We start from the raw sequence: 15,773 nt of genomic DNA on the forward strand, positions 1-15,773 counted from the left end.
CCCAGGACTTCAATCGCCTCCCCCAGGAAGATGATCACAGCTGGCAGGGTTCTTGAGGTTCCCAGGACTTCAATCGCCTCCCCCAGGAAGATGATCACAGCTGGCAGGGTTCTTGAGGTTCCCTGGGATCCATGGGGAAGCAGCTGTAGGATGATCTGAGACTCAGCTCTGAGTGGACAACATCACACAGTGTACTCTGATTCTCAGACCAAGAATCTTCACAGAAGTCAAGGTCACAAGCAATGACCCGGCTGATGGTGCTAGGGTCTGAAACCCTTCAAGATAAGGTTTAGGGTAATTCCCAGGAAGCCTGGGACTTTAGAATCCACACACAAATGACTCATGAATCCTAGATCACCACTCTCTACTCATCGTCCTTCCTAGACTATACCATACGCTGTGAGCCATCTTTATTGACTGGCTAGAATTCTTCTTTAATTTTTCTCCAGTTCAGATTTATTTTTCACTTTATCTGCATTGCATGTCTATAAAATATTTCAGGATTCAACTGGTATTTAATGATTATTTATACAGAATGAGACCACTTGGCTTGATACAGAATAATAATTAAATCCCCCAAAAGAGTAGAGGGGGAAAAGAAAGAAAACTATACTAAATTCCCTAAGAGAATTTTGGGCAAACTCTATCTACATTTTACCGATACTTTCAGAGCAAGGTATAACAAAGAGATGACACAGAGACGTGCCTTCCTCTGGGAACGGGGCACCTGGCTTGCTGAAGCACCTGGGTGGCTCAGTTGGTAAATGTCTGCCTTTGGCTCACATTGTGATCCCAGGGTCCTGGGATCGGGTCCTGCATGGGGCTCTCAGCTCAGCAGGGAGCCTGCTTCTCTCTCCGCCTCTGCCTACTCTTCTGCCTTCTTGTACATGCTCTACCCTCTCTGACAAATAAATAAATAATATCTTAAAAAAAAAAAGAGAGAACAAGAAGAGGAGATAGGATTTCCAGAAGAGCAGAAGGTCAGGTGAATATTCCACGTGGAAAGACTGGCACAGACACAGGAAAGCATTGAGCATAATACCTGGGGAACACTGGGAAGTCCAGGTTGGCTGTATTAAGGGACAGAACAAGAAAGATGATTTAAAAAAAAAAAAAAAGGATCTCAGACAAGTGGGTAGAGGCCTTGAAAAGCCCAGAGAAGAAAATTGTTTGAACACAGCAGGAGACAGGAGCTACTGGTGGCTTCTCAACGGGGACACGGCACCCCCCAAATAAGCTTTAAGATCATTTTCTCCAACCTCGAGCTCAGCCACTTGTTAACTAGACTCTCCTGATATTAGCAGCTTTCTGTTCCTCAGGAGTCTTGGCCCTGGCTGTCTCCTCTGCAGGGACAGGGCTGCAACCCAGACTTCCATGTAGTTGGTTCCTTCTTAATATTCAGGTCTCTGCCTCAAGAGTCTCCTCCCCATGGAGCCCCCCTGACCGGCGGGGTCTACAGAATGCCTCACCACCCCTACCATTGCGTTTCGCTTTCCAACAACACTTATCATAATTGATATGGTTCTACTCATTTCATCACTGGCTTATATGTCTCCTCCCACTTTCCCATAAGCTCCCCATGAGCAGGTTCTTTATCAATGGCAAAGACCGCAGCACCGTGCCTCTCAGATTGGGTGATAAGCAACAGGCACTCTGTAACAATCTTTAACAGCTGTATGGAGACCTATTTCACATACTATAGATTTCGCCTATTTAAAATTCACTGCCCAATATTTTTGTTATTTTCAAAGTTGTGTGAAAATAACCACAACTCATTTTAGAACTTTTTTTCTCAACCTCAAAAGAAACCCTATACCCTCCCCCGCCATTACCCGATCCTCACCAACCCTTCTAGCCCGATAGGTCCACTAATAGACCTTCCATCTCTTTGGATTTGCCTATTCTGGACATTTCATAAAAACAGAACCACATTGTCTGTGGCTTTTTTTTTTTTTAAAGATTTTATTTATTTATTTGACAGAGAGAGATCACAAATAGGCAGAAAGGCAGGCAGAGAGAGAGGAGGAAGCAGGCTCCCCACCGAGCAAAGAGCCCAATGTGGGGCTCAATCCCAGGATCCTGAGATCATGACCTGAGCTGAAGGCAGAGGCTTAACCCACTGAGCCACCCAGGTACCCCTGTCTGTGGCCTTTTATGAATGGCTCTTTTCACGTAGCATAGTCCTTTCAAGGTTCATCCATATTATAGCATGGATCAGGACCTCATTCGTTTTTATTGCAAAATAAAGTTCTGTTTATTTTGTTTAACTGTTCATCAGTTGATAGAATCTGGGTTGTTTCCACTTGGGAGTGTTTTTGTGGGAGCAAAAGTTTTCACTTCTTTGGGGTATACAGCTAGGAGTGGAATTGCCGGGTCACATGGTAACTCTGCATTTGACCTTTTGAGGAACCGCTAGACTGTTTTCCAACATTGATTCTACCACTTAATGTTTCTACCAGCATGTACAAGGGTTCCGATGGCTTCACATCCTTGCACACACTTGTGATTATCTGTCACGGCCATCTGAGTGTCAACTAGTATCTGACTGCGGTTTTGGTTTGCATTTCCCTGATGTTATATACAGTTCACGTGCTTATTGCCCATTTGTAGATGTTCTGAGGACAAATGTCCATTCAGATCCTTTATGCCCATGTTTTAATTGGGCTATTTGTCTTTCTAGTACTGAGCGCATCTTCTGGATCGAACTTTCTTATGAGGTATGCTTTGCAGATATTTTCTCCCATTGTGTGGTCTGCCTTTTCACTTCCTCGGGTGTGTCCTTCAGTAACAATTTTTTAAATAAAGCCATGAATAAAACTAACTCTTTAGGGCAGAGAAAGCCTCAGACCAGCCCATAAGTGTACGGCAAATTAGTGGTAGAAGGGACTTCGAGGGGAATGCAGGTCACCTGCCTTCTGTCTTGGGTTTCACTTACTGGTTCTCAGAGCAGTGTCCATCCGTCCCACAAGCAATGACATCATCCTATGATAATTCAAGGAATGTAGCATTTGGCAAATTGGCTGAAGAGCACTAACCAAACAGATGCCCCAGAGTCAAAAAAAAAAAAAAAAAAAAAAAGGAAAAGGTAAAAGAAAAGGAAAAGCAAAAGGAAAGAAAAAAGGATTTGCTGGGAGCTAGGCTGTAATAAATCCTAAGCAGCCTACAATTCAGTTTTCTCTTGGAAAACCCTGAAGTTGATGAATGGGGTTGCATACACACAGGGAAAAAGAAAAAGGTATTAGTTAAATGCAAGTAAGTACAACAGGCCAACGAGTATGCAGTAAACTTCTAAACTTATAGTTCTGGATATCTGCTTACAAGATTAAAGGCGCTGGAAGGGTCTCCCTCCCTGCACTGCATTTGAGCTAGAGAGCACTGCCCAGTTTTATTTTGGTTGAGAAACATCAACTAGTAAAAACAAGGTACAAGCCTGGGAACAGTGACATGGAGGGAACTGGGATATTTGTACAGCTGGAAGAGCTTCTCAGAGTAGAGAAATACCAGACCTGAAGCACTTATTGCAAAAATATCAGATCTTAAGTACTTAGTACAAATATAGATGTATATCATATATATATATATGGAAAGGACTTGGTTTTAATAAAACTTAACTAGTTCCAATGCTGGTAGGGGACCCACATTGTGATCTTTCCAAGACAGAGTTAACCTCTTCGATAATGCATGGATTTAAATAGAAATCTAATGCTTCCTTTGTGATGCTAACCCTAAATTAATGATCAGGTTATGTAAGAATACAAACAAGATTAATCTAACACTACATAGAACAATCTAAAAATATTATATATTAGAGAGCAATCTATAAATAATTTTTTAAAACATATTTAAAAATATATGTCTATTCCTATAGGGCAATAAAGTGTGGACTAAGAATAAATAAAAGACACGTTCAGAACACAGCTTTGTTATACTCTATATATTAAAAGGGCAGAATCCATGACATGTGAATAAGTTATAGGTATAATTATTTATTGTAATGGAAGTGGGTACATGACAACTTAAGGTGGAGGCAAACATAAAATGTAACCAAGTATATACCATCTTAAAATTATCCTTAAATATTACTTCTGGTTTCACATTTCCCGTTGACACTCTTCCTTCTATAGTCGATGTTCAATGCAATCTTCAGTTTTAAAATCAAATACAGGAAGACTCATTTGGGAGTTGAAAGCAATCACCCAGGTGTCTGTCTTTTATCCCTTAAGTTGATACAGGACCTCCAGTGTAAATAATAGCACACGGATGGGTAGAGCAGAGATAATACCTAAATTTATTGAAGGAGAATTGTAGGATGGGGCAAACCCCATGTCTCCCTGCCTCGGGAGTATGCCGGCAAGATGACTTGGAATCCTCATCTCCTGCAAACTGGTAAGCCTGCCAGCATCCCAGCCTATCCCAGCTGATTCTGTCTAACCCAGGGGCCTTCACCTGTTCTCTACCTGATCGGCTCACCAGCATGTCCACACCTGGGACCTTATCATGATGCAGAGCAGCTCCAACCTGGAGCTTACCAAAAAAGAAGAAAAAAAAAGTACACACACACACACACACACACACACACACACCTGTGGGATGCCTCCATCCCAAGTTTCCACTTCTGCCATTCTGGTCCAGCAGGCCCTCTATTCTGACTTTGTACTCACAGCTCCTACACCCGCTCCACTCCTTTGACCCACCAGGCCCATTTGGTCGCTTCTGCCCTGCTCAGAGCCTGGACACTGTGCTGCACCATGTCAACGGTGGTCCCGCTCCTATCCAAGAGCCCTTTGATTCTGTCCGGGGTACCGACCCCCCCCGCAGCTTCCCGCCGATGTCCTCCCTTTGCCCTCCCACTGGCAAATGCTTATTCCCTGTTCTGTCCTTTCCCAATCTCAGGTTTCTGAGAGCCAAAAGCACAGAACAGTAAGGACTGCTTCCTCTGTTCACTAGTCATAGTCAACCGCTACTTTGCGAGCCGTGACTAAGTACAAGCAGCAAATACCCTCATTGCTACTGGGCGATTCGGCTCATCTTTTCATAGTCACGCCTCATGGATGACTCTTTTTGAGACTGAGCATGGTGGAGACACGGTGTTCCATTAGTTGCAGGGGCACGGTGTAGGGACTGGACTCGTCTAGGTGTCACTCCATGCTACTGACGGTCACTGTGCAACACTGGTGCCACACCACTGATGCTGTTCCCCATGCTGTGCCTTTCGCCTCTGCGACTTCTTCACTTCGCCCCTGGAAGCCCGCACCACCCGCTCCCCTTCACCCATCCTGCCCACCCCCCCTCCCCTCCCCTCTGGCAACCACCACCAGTTTGTTCTCTGTATTCATAAGTCCGCTTCTGCTTTTTTGTTTGTTTCTTCATTGGTGTTTTTTAAATTCCATATACGAGGGAATCATATGGTATTTGTCTTTCTCCGCTGGACTCACTTCCCTTAGCAAGATACCTCTATGTCCACCCCCACTGTCACAAATGGCACGATCTGATCCTTTTTTAATGGCTTCTTACCAGAATTTCTGCACCAAGCCTCAAAGCACTGGGGCTGCTGGACACCAACGTCCCCCAGCTCTCCCTGGTCTCTGCCAGTGGCCCTCACCTCAGAAGTGACTTATGAGATTGAGCTATTCGACACAGAGTTCCTTTCCCCCTCAACTTGAACTCCTCTGTGTCTTCCACTCAGCCTGCAGTCCTCCTTAGTCTCGAGGCACAGGGAGGGCTGAGCTCCTCTTGTCTTCCAAACCTATTGCTCCCTGCGTGGCCCTTCCTATCCCACGTGCACACCGCGCTAGGTGCTGGGGACACAAACGGGACCGGGGCATGGCTCCGGCTCCCAGCTAGTGAAAAGATGTGCAATTACACACACACACACACACACACACACACACACAAATATGCATACAGTTAGGATAACCATATCATTTCTCTTCCAAACTCAGACATGTCTGAAAGGAAAAGGGGATATTAGAAAAGACTTAATGGAGGTAAATGCATAAGCCAGGACCATCCCAGGAAAAACAGGAGGTACCGTCACACTAACTACAACATGGTAGGATACCTTCAACTATGGAGCCGTTACAATTTGTCTAAAATTATTTAGTAACCCTGGGAAAAGCTCACAATATAATGTTAAGTGAGAACAACAGGATGAAACCATATATAGAGACTGAGCATCACTTGGTTAAGAACAAAAAGCAAGATATAATGAGGGACATCCACTGAGTGCATAGCATGTGCCGGGTACTGCTGTCAACTGTTTTTAGCTAATCCTCTCAACGATTCTATGACAGAAATACTATCGGATCTTTTACACACACGAACAAACTGAGGCATGAAGAGCTTAAAGCACTTGCCTACGGTCTCCCAGCTTGGAAGCAGCAGTGTTAGGACTCAAACCCATCTGGTTCTAGACCTGTGACCTAGCTACCCCGGGGCATCCATGAGACAGAGACAGGGCAAGAACACAGGTATCGAGGCAGATGTAATAAGAAACTTCTATACTCATTTCCTGTCCCACATCCTCAAGTTCCCCCTCATCATTCAACCAAGCTCGGGCACCAAGATCAAGTTAACCTCCTCATCACCAAACCTTTAAGCCACTTTTCAGGTCCCATAGGCCAGATTCTCTCTACAGCTCTTCCCACTAGTCCACAGCCTAGAAAGGGAATACCTGTTCTCGTGGCTTCTGGGCTGTACTTTCGGGGACTCCATGACTCTCAATATCCCTTTATCCCTTTACCCCTAAGAGGAGACATCCCCATAAAGTTCTGTTTGCCGCCCCCTCGACCCTCCACTCCTTGTGCCGTAGCCCTTAGCAATTCCAGTCTACCTGCGTGCCCTTCTCTGGAACGGCGATGTTGAGCTTGAACCCATCCTTTGGTTCTCGAGCGCTCCTGCAGACCGCCTCGACCCCATAAACCAGTCCTCCTGGTCCCGTGACCATCAACTTGACAGTTACCTTCACCTTCACCCTCCTCCTCATCCTCCACTTCCGCTTAGTTCCCGGGCCATACTGAGTCGGACCCTGCAAGGATCCACGGCTGTTCTCTTCCCATGGTGCCAGCTTCCACGTCATGACCAACAGCCTTTGCGGCCTGTGACCCCACTCATATCCGTCCTCCGCTGCATGACAGCTCTGAGTAAAAATGTCCTGCTTCCTGGAAAGCACAGAACGTCTTACGTATTACACGGTGGACTCCCACGTTGGTTGAGGTGGCAGGTTATTGCCTCTTCTCAAGGAATTTCAACCCAACTCTTTATCCTACGTGATGACGTGATGAACTTGAAACTCCCTAGCGTAAGCATTTAAAGCCTTATAGAACCCGATCTGTAGGAGGAAGTTTTCACGTCCTGCATCCGCTTTCCCTTATTCCCCAGAAAAAGCACCCCCTCCCCTTTTCCCTTGGGGAACTGTCCCTCCCATCAATGGTCAACATCTCCCTCACTTCAAGGGTGAACACATGATCCAAGGTGACCCACCCCCATATGGCCATCCCAGTGGACAAAGTCTGTGGCCTCTGAGTAGACAGATGACCCCGTCACGAAGAACTGGAGTCTTCTTCAGGGTTAATTTCAACAGCAGGTAAGGGAGATAGTAAGAATCGTAGGAGCTTTGCTGTCTTTGGGGAAAGGGCCTGTGTGAGAGTAGGATATCAGCACTACCTCTGGACTTTCAGCTGGACAGACTCACGAGCACCTTTTACAAACTCTTGGATCTGGAATGTTTCAGAATTCAGAACTCTCCAGGTGAGACATGTACAACAGGGCCCATAGGCGTATTATATACGCCTCCACTGGCCTCAAGGACACCATTCTCATAAACAAACTCATTAATGTATTTCTGCAACAACAGCAACAAATTGATGCTCTAATTAATGCCAGTTTAGGTCGGGATAGGTTTTGCCATGAAGAAAGCACACATCAGGTAAGGCTTGTCTGCACCCAGGGTTCAGCTGCTGTTTTCAGAACCACACCCAATGGCATGCAGATCTGTTTAAACCAACAGTCCCTGTTTCCTTATCTGATTGTTTATTCGTATTATTTCAGCAGCAGGAGATTGGGTTTTCAACAGTGGCACCTACGAGAGTCCTATCTGTATTCCCATATTCCTATATTTCAATTTTATTTTCCATTACTCCTCCATGTGTACTCACATCTGAGTCAAACGCAAAAGGATAGCACAGGGAATATAGTCAGTAATATTGTAATAATGTCGTATGCTGACAGACAGTGACCACACTTATCAGGGGGACCGCTGGCCGCTGGACATAATTGTTGGATCAACATGTTGTAAATCTGAAACAACTAGAACATCGTATGCAAATAATACTTCAATAAGAAAAAAGACCGTGCTTTGACTTTTCTGCTTCTTCCCTGCGGTCTGTGCCTTATAGACAAAGCTGCCCAACCTAGAGATGGAGGACCTTAGCGGGCTGAATTTCTAGTCTGTTCTCCCCGCCCTATACCTCTGTCCATGGCTCTCAGGGACAAAGTACACATATCACTGTCCTTTCAAGGGAGGCTCAGGACTGACACTGACCCCATCTCCTTGCAGCCTCCACTAGATCCCCAGGGGCAAGCACAAGAATCTAGAAAATCACCAGTCACTCCACTTGCAGAGCCGTGCATCAACCACAAGCTCTTACTTTCCTTCGAGCAGCTTCTGCATCTCCTTCGAGGCCCTGCAAACTACCTGATGCTTCCTGGTCTTATTTCCTTTGTATATTCGTGTTCCTTATTAGGCACGTGATCTCTCAGCAACCCTGCCTCAGCAACCCTGTCGGCTGGCTGGAGCAGGTATTAGGGTCAGGGTCCCCTCTTTGAAAAAGGAGGCAATGAGAGTCGAGTTGGTTAATGAGAGAAAGAGCCCTCCAACTTGCTGACTCCCACTCATGTTTTCTTCCTGACCTCATTGCCCTGCAGGGATTAACCCACAGCGAAGAGTTTATGGGCACTGATTGTCCTTTCTCGCTACCTGTAGATGCAGACATCTAATCTATTCAAACTGGACAAATACCGCATGAGCAATTCCATTCTAGTGATGTGCATATTTACTTTGGTAAAAATAAAAATTAAGATATATACATTCATATGGATAGGCACGTGTCCAGATATCTGCATACTATCTTTTTGCATGCATGAAGGTCTGTAAGCATTCATTTTTCCCATCCAGGAAGCCAAAGCCTTCTCTATCATTGATTCCAACCTGAATTAGCCAAGTGATCAAGTCTCAAGGCGCAGCGATGCCTAGAGATACTTCAGCCTCAGGGAAAAACCCAGACACTGCTTCACATAATTGGAACAGACAGGGCAAATACCCCTCCCTGCCCAGGGGAGCTTTCTGGGGCAGGACTCCCTCCCTTAACCAAAGAGTCAGACATGGCTGGCTCTTTTCCCAGCACACTACCCTGCTTCTCTGGCTGACCTTTAAGGTTAGGACCTCTGGATAGCAGCTCATGAAAGACTGTGATAAGGCAAATTCAGCTGCCTTTGGGTGCACAAAAATGTAGTTTTTCATTTCCAATAGATCCTGAAAATCCCAAGGGCTACATATGAGCCATTCCTGGCCTATGAGGTTAATGCAACAGAACCACCATCATCGGGCCAAGCTCTCTGAATTGCCTTTTTTTTTTTTTTTTTTTTTTCTCCAGTAAAGGTTCTCCTGCTTATGAGAACGAAGCATGTGATAGCTGCTAGCGGAGGTCAGGGCTGAGGTTCTTGGGTGTGAAGGGCCGCTCCGTGCAAATCCAGAAGGATTCCCACCTCAATTTCTTTGACTGTTTACAATGTGCCTAAAAATTCAACTAGGGGGAGCATGGTCCGCTCCCATTCGGCCCGGCAGGCAGGCCGTGTCCCTGCTTGCAATGCCATCCGTATGCACCCAGAACCCACTGGCCGCTGTTTACCAACATTTCAATCATCCCATGTTACCCGCAGGTCAGAATTAAACAGCAGAGAGGGAGGCCTTCCGCAGAGCTCTGAACCAAGCTCTTCCTGCTGAAGATATCTGGGCAATGCTGCTTCTAACTTTCCTCATACAAACTACCTTCAGAAGTAAAATGCAAATTCAAATTCAAATACAATCTCACATAATGTACCAAGGTAACGTGCTTTCTAAAATAATCAGTCTTCAGATATTTTTCTCCCCTGTCTTCCATCTCCAGCGAGCTTATCCTATAACATTTAATGGGCTACAAAAAGGATCAACCAGGGAGGAAGCCACCGCCATGGGAAATCAGCCAGAATTGTTTAGAGTCCAACAGAAACTATTTTTTAAGTATTTTATATTGTTAGTTGAAATGGAAAACCATTTTTCCTGTCTACAAAGCTCTGATTTAGCTCTTTTTACTCAGCCATTAAAAATTTATTTTCCTGATCATCACATTTTGCATCTCCCATTTAAAAAAAAAAAAAAAGTCTTCTTTTCGCCCTACCTAAATAAAGTTTGAGTCTCACTGATTTCAGACTCAGATTCAACAAACCTTTTGCTGCAAACCTACCTAGGCACTGAGTGATGCAGAGTCAACTCAGCCTACCGTCTACAGATTCATCATTTTACAGACGGAGGAAGAGGGGCTCCATTAAGTTCACGGACTTGGCTGCTTTCAAAGACCTTGCAAGGGGCATTCCTGGAGTTTCCAAGTCTCTGCTTCCAATGGGAACTCCAGGTAAAATATTTCCCCAGTATTGCTTGCATCTGGCTTTATCCTTCTGGAATCTTGCTCAAGGTAAGTCACACAGTTTGAAGAGAGCTTTTCACTACTGATAATCTCAGCTTGGGATCCAGGATTGTATGCAATTCACAGAAGGATAAACAGCTCTTGCCCACTGCAAACAACCTGCATGAGGAACCTTCCCCCTGAGTTCAAACAACCAGAAATTAAGTCCCATGGTTGGTAGAGTTAGTCCACACAAAGGTTCACAATTAATTTGATGTCAGGTCTTCATTCTTTCTGTCATTGCTACCCTCTGCCCACGATACTGCCAGTTCAAAGAGTCAGATCAGCCATCTGGGAGGGGGGACCAAGGCCTGCCTTCCCTCTGTGTGAGGCCAACAGGCAGGGCCTACTGGAGCCTAGGAAGGCTGGCAGTTGGGGTCGGCAGGGAAAGAAAGGCAGGGCATTCTAGCAAATCAATCACTGAGTGAAATTTGATACACACCTATGTGATGACAACTACTACTACTGATGATGACATCATTTCAGATTTTCAAGGCATCACCATTCACAAGTACTAACGTTAGGCGGAAAACCTCCCAAAACATAATGCTATCTCTGCAGCCAACAAGATAAGCCTCATTCTTCTTCCCTTCCAGGAAGTGGAGTGAGCCCTTCTCACCTGTTTGCTTACTTGCCCTCCTATTACCCTACATATTCTATTTTTCATGAGCACAAGAGGCACACCTATTCTTTTTCTGTAGAAATCTCAAGGCCAGATATTTTACCTCTGGCCATTCTAAGTGCTAAGATGTTACAGAAAACATCACACAGAAATTCTGAGTAGTAAGAACTGTACCTTTATGGTGGTCAAAAATTCACTACCTTATCCCCCGAAAGATTACACTAAAGCTTTTAATTTATACCACCAAGATATTGAATGACATCGGTCACAAAAAGAGGTCTCAGTCCCAATTTGTGACCCATGAGGTGGGTACCCCCAAGCCCAAATGGGTAAAACCAGGAGGACATTCCAGAGACATTCACAAATAAGTCACTACCCTCCATGGAACCTCAGCGGGTTTACTGATGGAAAGAAAGAATAACAAGAGGATGGCTAAAGGGTTAAAAGGTCAAAACAGTAAAGGAAGAATAAGATATTAGTTTGGACCTAACAGTGTATGGATAGAGCAGGTGTGAACTCAATTTATGCCCCGAAGACTTAGCATAGGGTTACTCCCCTTTGATCTACAGAGAAAATGCTTCACACTGTAAGACTAGCTGACCTTTTTACACTGGTTATGGCATCAGTTCAAGGGTCCTCCGTAACCTCTGCAAGCACTAAATTTCTTCACTGGCCTTGTAAAAACCACAATAAATAGTGTTGGGGTCATCTGCATGGAAAGTTTCTTCACGTTACTTTTTAGATAAAAAGCCACAGATCTTCCTTAGAGGGCCCCCTGAAAACACAGTCAGGTGAAGTTACGAGACCCTACAGTGCCTGCTTGTTCGAAGTGGGTTCAGGGACAGAACCTCCTCTCTCACTCTGCTGGGTTCTGCAATATCCAAGTTCTATTGAATGAGTTCATTAAGAAACAGGTACTTCTGCGTTTGCTGGTCATGAAGCTTCTTAGAGTCACCAAGTACAGGTCTGTTTGAACTAAGTGTCTGTGAATTAAAACTGAATGTTTGCTCCCCATCTATTGAGTCACTAAATCAGAATTCAGGGGATTGGAGCTGTTACTTTGTGCCTCCTTCCTCCCGTGGGCTGGGGAGATACCCTAAAAGGGGGATTCATGCAGGAGGAGGACTAGGCCTGAGAGTCCTAGGTCTGAATCATGGTTTTGCCACCTAGCTGGGTGATCCTGAGCAGGTCAACTTCTCCAGGGTCTTGGATGTTGGGGAACAGCCACCCCAAATGCTCATTTTGCCCATTACCAAAAAAGTGTATATATCCAAGACCTTATTTTCTAACTATGTCTCACATATGGGAGATGCTTCCCGTTCGTTGGACCTGAGAGATGCTTCTCTAGAAAGATTACTAACGAGACCACATTCATTGTCAGGGTTCCCAGTTCCAGACCAGGGACACAACCCAGCACCCAGCTTGAAGCTCCTGTAAAAGGAGGAAGAGACTCTATTTTCTTCTGATGAAGTAAGAAGCTAGGAGAATCCTAACACACCATCAGGATGAACTCTGCCGGGCACTCAGGCAACAAAATCTGGCTGGTTTCCTTTACTTCCTTCAGGGCGTGTATGTGAGATACAGACGTCCGGGTGTGTGTGTGTGGGTGGGTGGGTGTGAGAGAGAGAGAGAGAGAGAGAGAGATACAGACCTTGGGGGTGTCTGTGTGTGTGTGTGTGTGTGTGTGTGTGTGTGTGTGTGTGTAAGGGCGTGGTGGGTGTAGATAAGGACCTTGCCCCTTGCCCTGGCTTCAGCCCTCCACAGGACTGGCTTCTCAGGAACAAGTCCTCCCTCTGGACCCGCCGAGCCCCAAACCTCAGGCTCCCGCTCTGTTGAACCCTCCAGCGCTCCCTATCTCCTTCCAGATGTAGTGACGGCAGCCCTGCCTCCAGGCTCAGCGCTGCAGACCCCAAGCAGCCCACGGTTGCAGTGCTCCAGGGCTCTGGTTCATGGCCAAGGAGCGCGACGGCATCAGAACCCATCTGTGCCTTCTTGGCCCCGGGGCACGAGCAGCACCCTCCTCTCCCTTCGCCCTGGCAGAGCACGCAGGGCACGTGCATCCGGAGCTGTCTCCAGAGCACGGTGGGCTGCGAAGGTGCCCCATCACCTCGCCTTCCGCCCCCAGGCAGAGTCAGGCCAAGGTCTGGCCAGAGCCCCGTCCTCCAGCCAAGCCTAGAGAAATGAGTGAAAGGGGTGTGGGTACGGAGCTGGTGCGGGATGATCGGGTCACTTTCTGGGACCCGGGTACGCAGCCCTCTCCGCTCCGATTTCTTGCAGGAAGCAGAGCAGGGAAACCAACACCGTTTAGCTCGGAAGGACCTCTAAATCTGTTCCTTTTCCAATCATACTCATAATCCCATTTAATTCATTGTTCCGCAGACGGGCAGCCCTGCCGAAAGCCCGGGAACGGCACCCCGCAAAAACCCCACGCCCTGCGGCCGGTCCAACTCTCGCCCCATGGCGTCACCTCTGGGCCCCGCACGTTCCTATCCGCGGGGAGGCTTGCAGTTCCCCCAGAGCAGAACCCAGTCAGCGGGCCTCGGAAGTTTCCCATCTCCTGTTTCGACCCGGGTCCGAGAGCCCCCCACGCGGATCCCCTGAGAGAGACAAGGAAGCCGGGAGGTCTCCCCCCAGATCTGCGCTCACGCCGGGTCCGGCCCTCTCTTCCCCTCGCTCCGCCTCCCTCCTCCAGTCCCCGCGCCTCCCGCGCCTCCCGCGCCTCCCGAGCCCAGCGGTTCTCCTCCCCAAGAGCAGCAAACTACTTTCTGGGCTAAATTCAGGTTTGAGCAGGAAAGGTTTCCCTTCCTCGCCTTCTCCTCACCCTGGCTCTCAGGAACCGCAAGGAGCGCGCTCACCCCCCCCCCCACCCCCCCGAAAGGGCTCAGGCTACCAGGGCTCCCCAACTTCGCAGCCCAAAAGATCCGGTCGGGTCTGAAACCACTACCAGGGAATGCATCCTCCGGAGTTTTCCAGAGACCCTACCTGTGCCTTGTAGCTTGCAAAAAAACCAAAACCAAAACCAAAACAAACAAACAAACAAACAAAAAACCCAGCAAGTAAACAAAACCACCCCCGGTAACTTTGGGGAGTGTGTGCGTGTGTGCGCGTGTGTGTGTGTGTGTGTGTGTATGAAAGAGAGAGGGAAAAAAATCGGGCAGGAGTTGGGGCAACAGCTGCAAGAGCACATCTGGAAGAGGGGGAAGGGGGTTGACAAGGAAGGGGCCAGAAGCGCGAGGTCGCGGGGGCCTCCCCCCGGCCCCGGCGGCTTCAGGGCCGAGGACCGGGCCAGCCTGCCGTTACCTGTCCTATGTTGATGAATCCGTACTTGCTGGCGATGCGGTTGGCCTCCGCGAAGCCGCCGGCGATTTTGACTGCCCAGTGGTTGGTGTAGACTCGCGTCCGGCAAACGGGCAGCAGGCAGCCCCCGAGCAGCGCCAGCACGCACAGCAGGTCCAGGCGTCCGGGGCAGCCCCAGCGGCTCCCCCAGCCCATGGCCGCGGCGCCTCTCCGCCTCCCTCGCTCGCTCGCGGACTCCGCGCTGGAGCGGCGCGCACAACTAACTTCTCCGGCCTGGGCCGGCGCGGCGCGCAGACCCCGGCAGCCCCTGGCCGATCCGCAGCAGGCGGCGAGCCCCGGCTGGGAGCAGACGGCGAGCCTCGCGCCGGCTCCTAGACCATCCCTGGGGCTGCGGGGACCTGTGCTCCCTGCCCTCCGGCCCGCGGGGCGATCGGCGGGGGCTCCCCGGCTCGCGCGCAGGAGGCGGCGGAGTGGGGCGGGCGCCCTCCCGCAGTTAGGTCTCGCCGGCTGGGCTCCCGACTCTCCCTCGCTCCTCCCCGGGCCCCGGAGCGCGGCGGAGGCGGCGGTGCAGACGGCGGCCGGGCGCCCCCTCTGCTGGCCTGGGCTCCGAGCGCTCGCTAGCTCGCTCCCTGCGCTCCCTCCGGCTCCGAGCGGCGCGCGAGGAGTGTGAGTGGCAATGGCAGCAGCGCCTGCTCTGCATAAATGACTCCCCCCGCCCCCCTAACACCCCTCCTCTCCCACAGCCCCCTCCTCCTCTCCCTTCTCCGCCCGCCGGAGAGCGGCCGCAGCCAGGCACCAACCAGGTCCTAGCGCCGCCGGGTTCTCGGGGCTGGAACCTCCAAGGGTCCCGGGCTGCAAAAGCGAGTCTTTCCGAAGCGCTGGGAGCAGAGCTCCCGGTGTCGCCGCTCTGCCCCGTTCTCTTCCTTTCCTCCTGGGATTTGAATCGATTTGCCGCCCCTTCCTGAAAGACTTAGGAGATCTACTCCTTAGTGCGAGTCAAGCGCCCCAGGATTCATTCATCCTAGCTCTGAACCTCCTTAAACAACGAAGTATTTAGGAAGGTGACTTGCGTGCCAACTGCCGAACAAATAACCCGAGCTTTTCACTTCGTTAATTCTTCATGCTTTTCAGCA

The 15,773-nt window shown here is 48.6% G+C and overlaps 1 protein-coding gene across 3 annotated transcripts in view; it reads right to left on the reverse strand.

Annotated features, from left to right (window-relative positions):
• The window catches only part of PCSK5 (proprotein convertase subtilisin/kexin type 5), a 447,741-nt gene extending 432,444 nt beyond the window's left edge, over nt 1–15,297 (reverse strand). For all 3 annotated transcript variants that reach the window (XM_059411831.1, XM_059411830.1, XM_059411828.1), the window contains exon 1: nt 14,644–15,297. In XM_059411831.1, coding sequence (XP_059267814.1) covers nt 14,644–14,835 — 192 coding nt within the window. In that variant the 5' untranslated portion in view covers nt 14,836–15,297. The remainder of the gene's footprint in view (nt 1–14,643) is intronic.
• Between the last annotated feature and the right edge of the window lie 476 nt (nt 15,298–15,773).

The sequence above is a fragment of the Mustela nigripes genome, chromosome 9 (genome assembly GCF_022355385.1).
Source record: "Mustela nigripes isolate SB6536 chromosome 9, MUSNIG.SB6536, whole genome shotgun sequence".
NCBI classification, from domain to species: Eukaryota; Metazoa; Chordata; class Mammalia; order Carnivora; family Mustelidae; genus Mustela; species Mustela nigripes.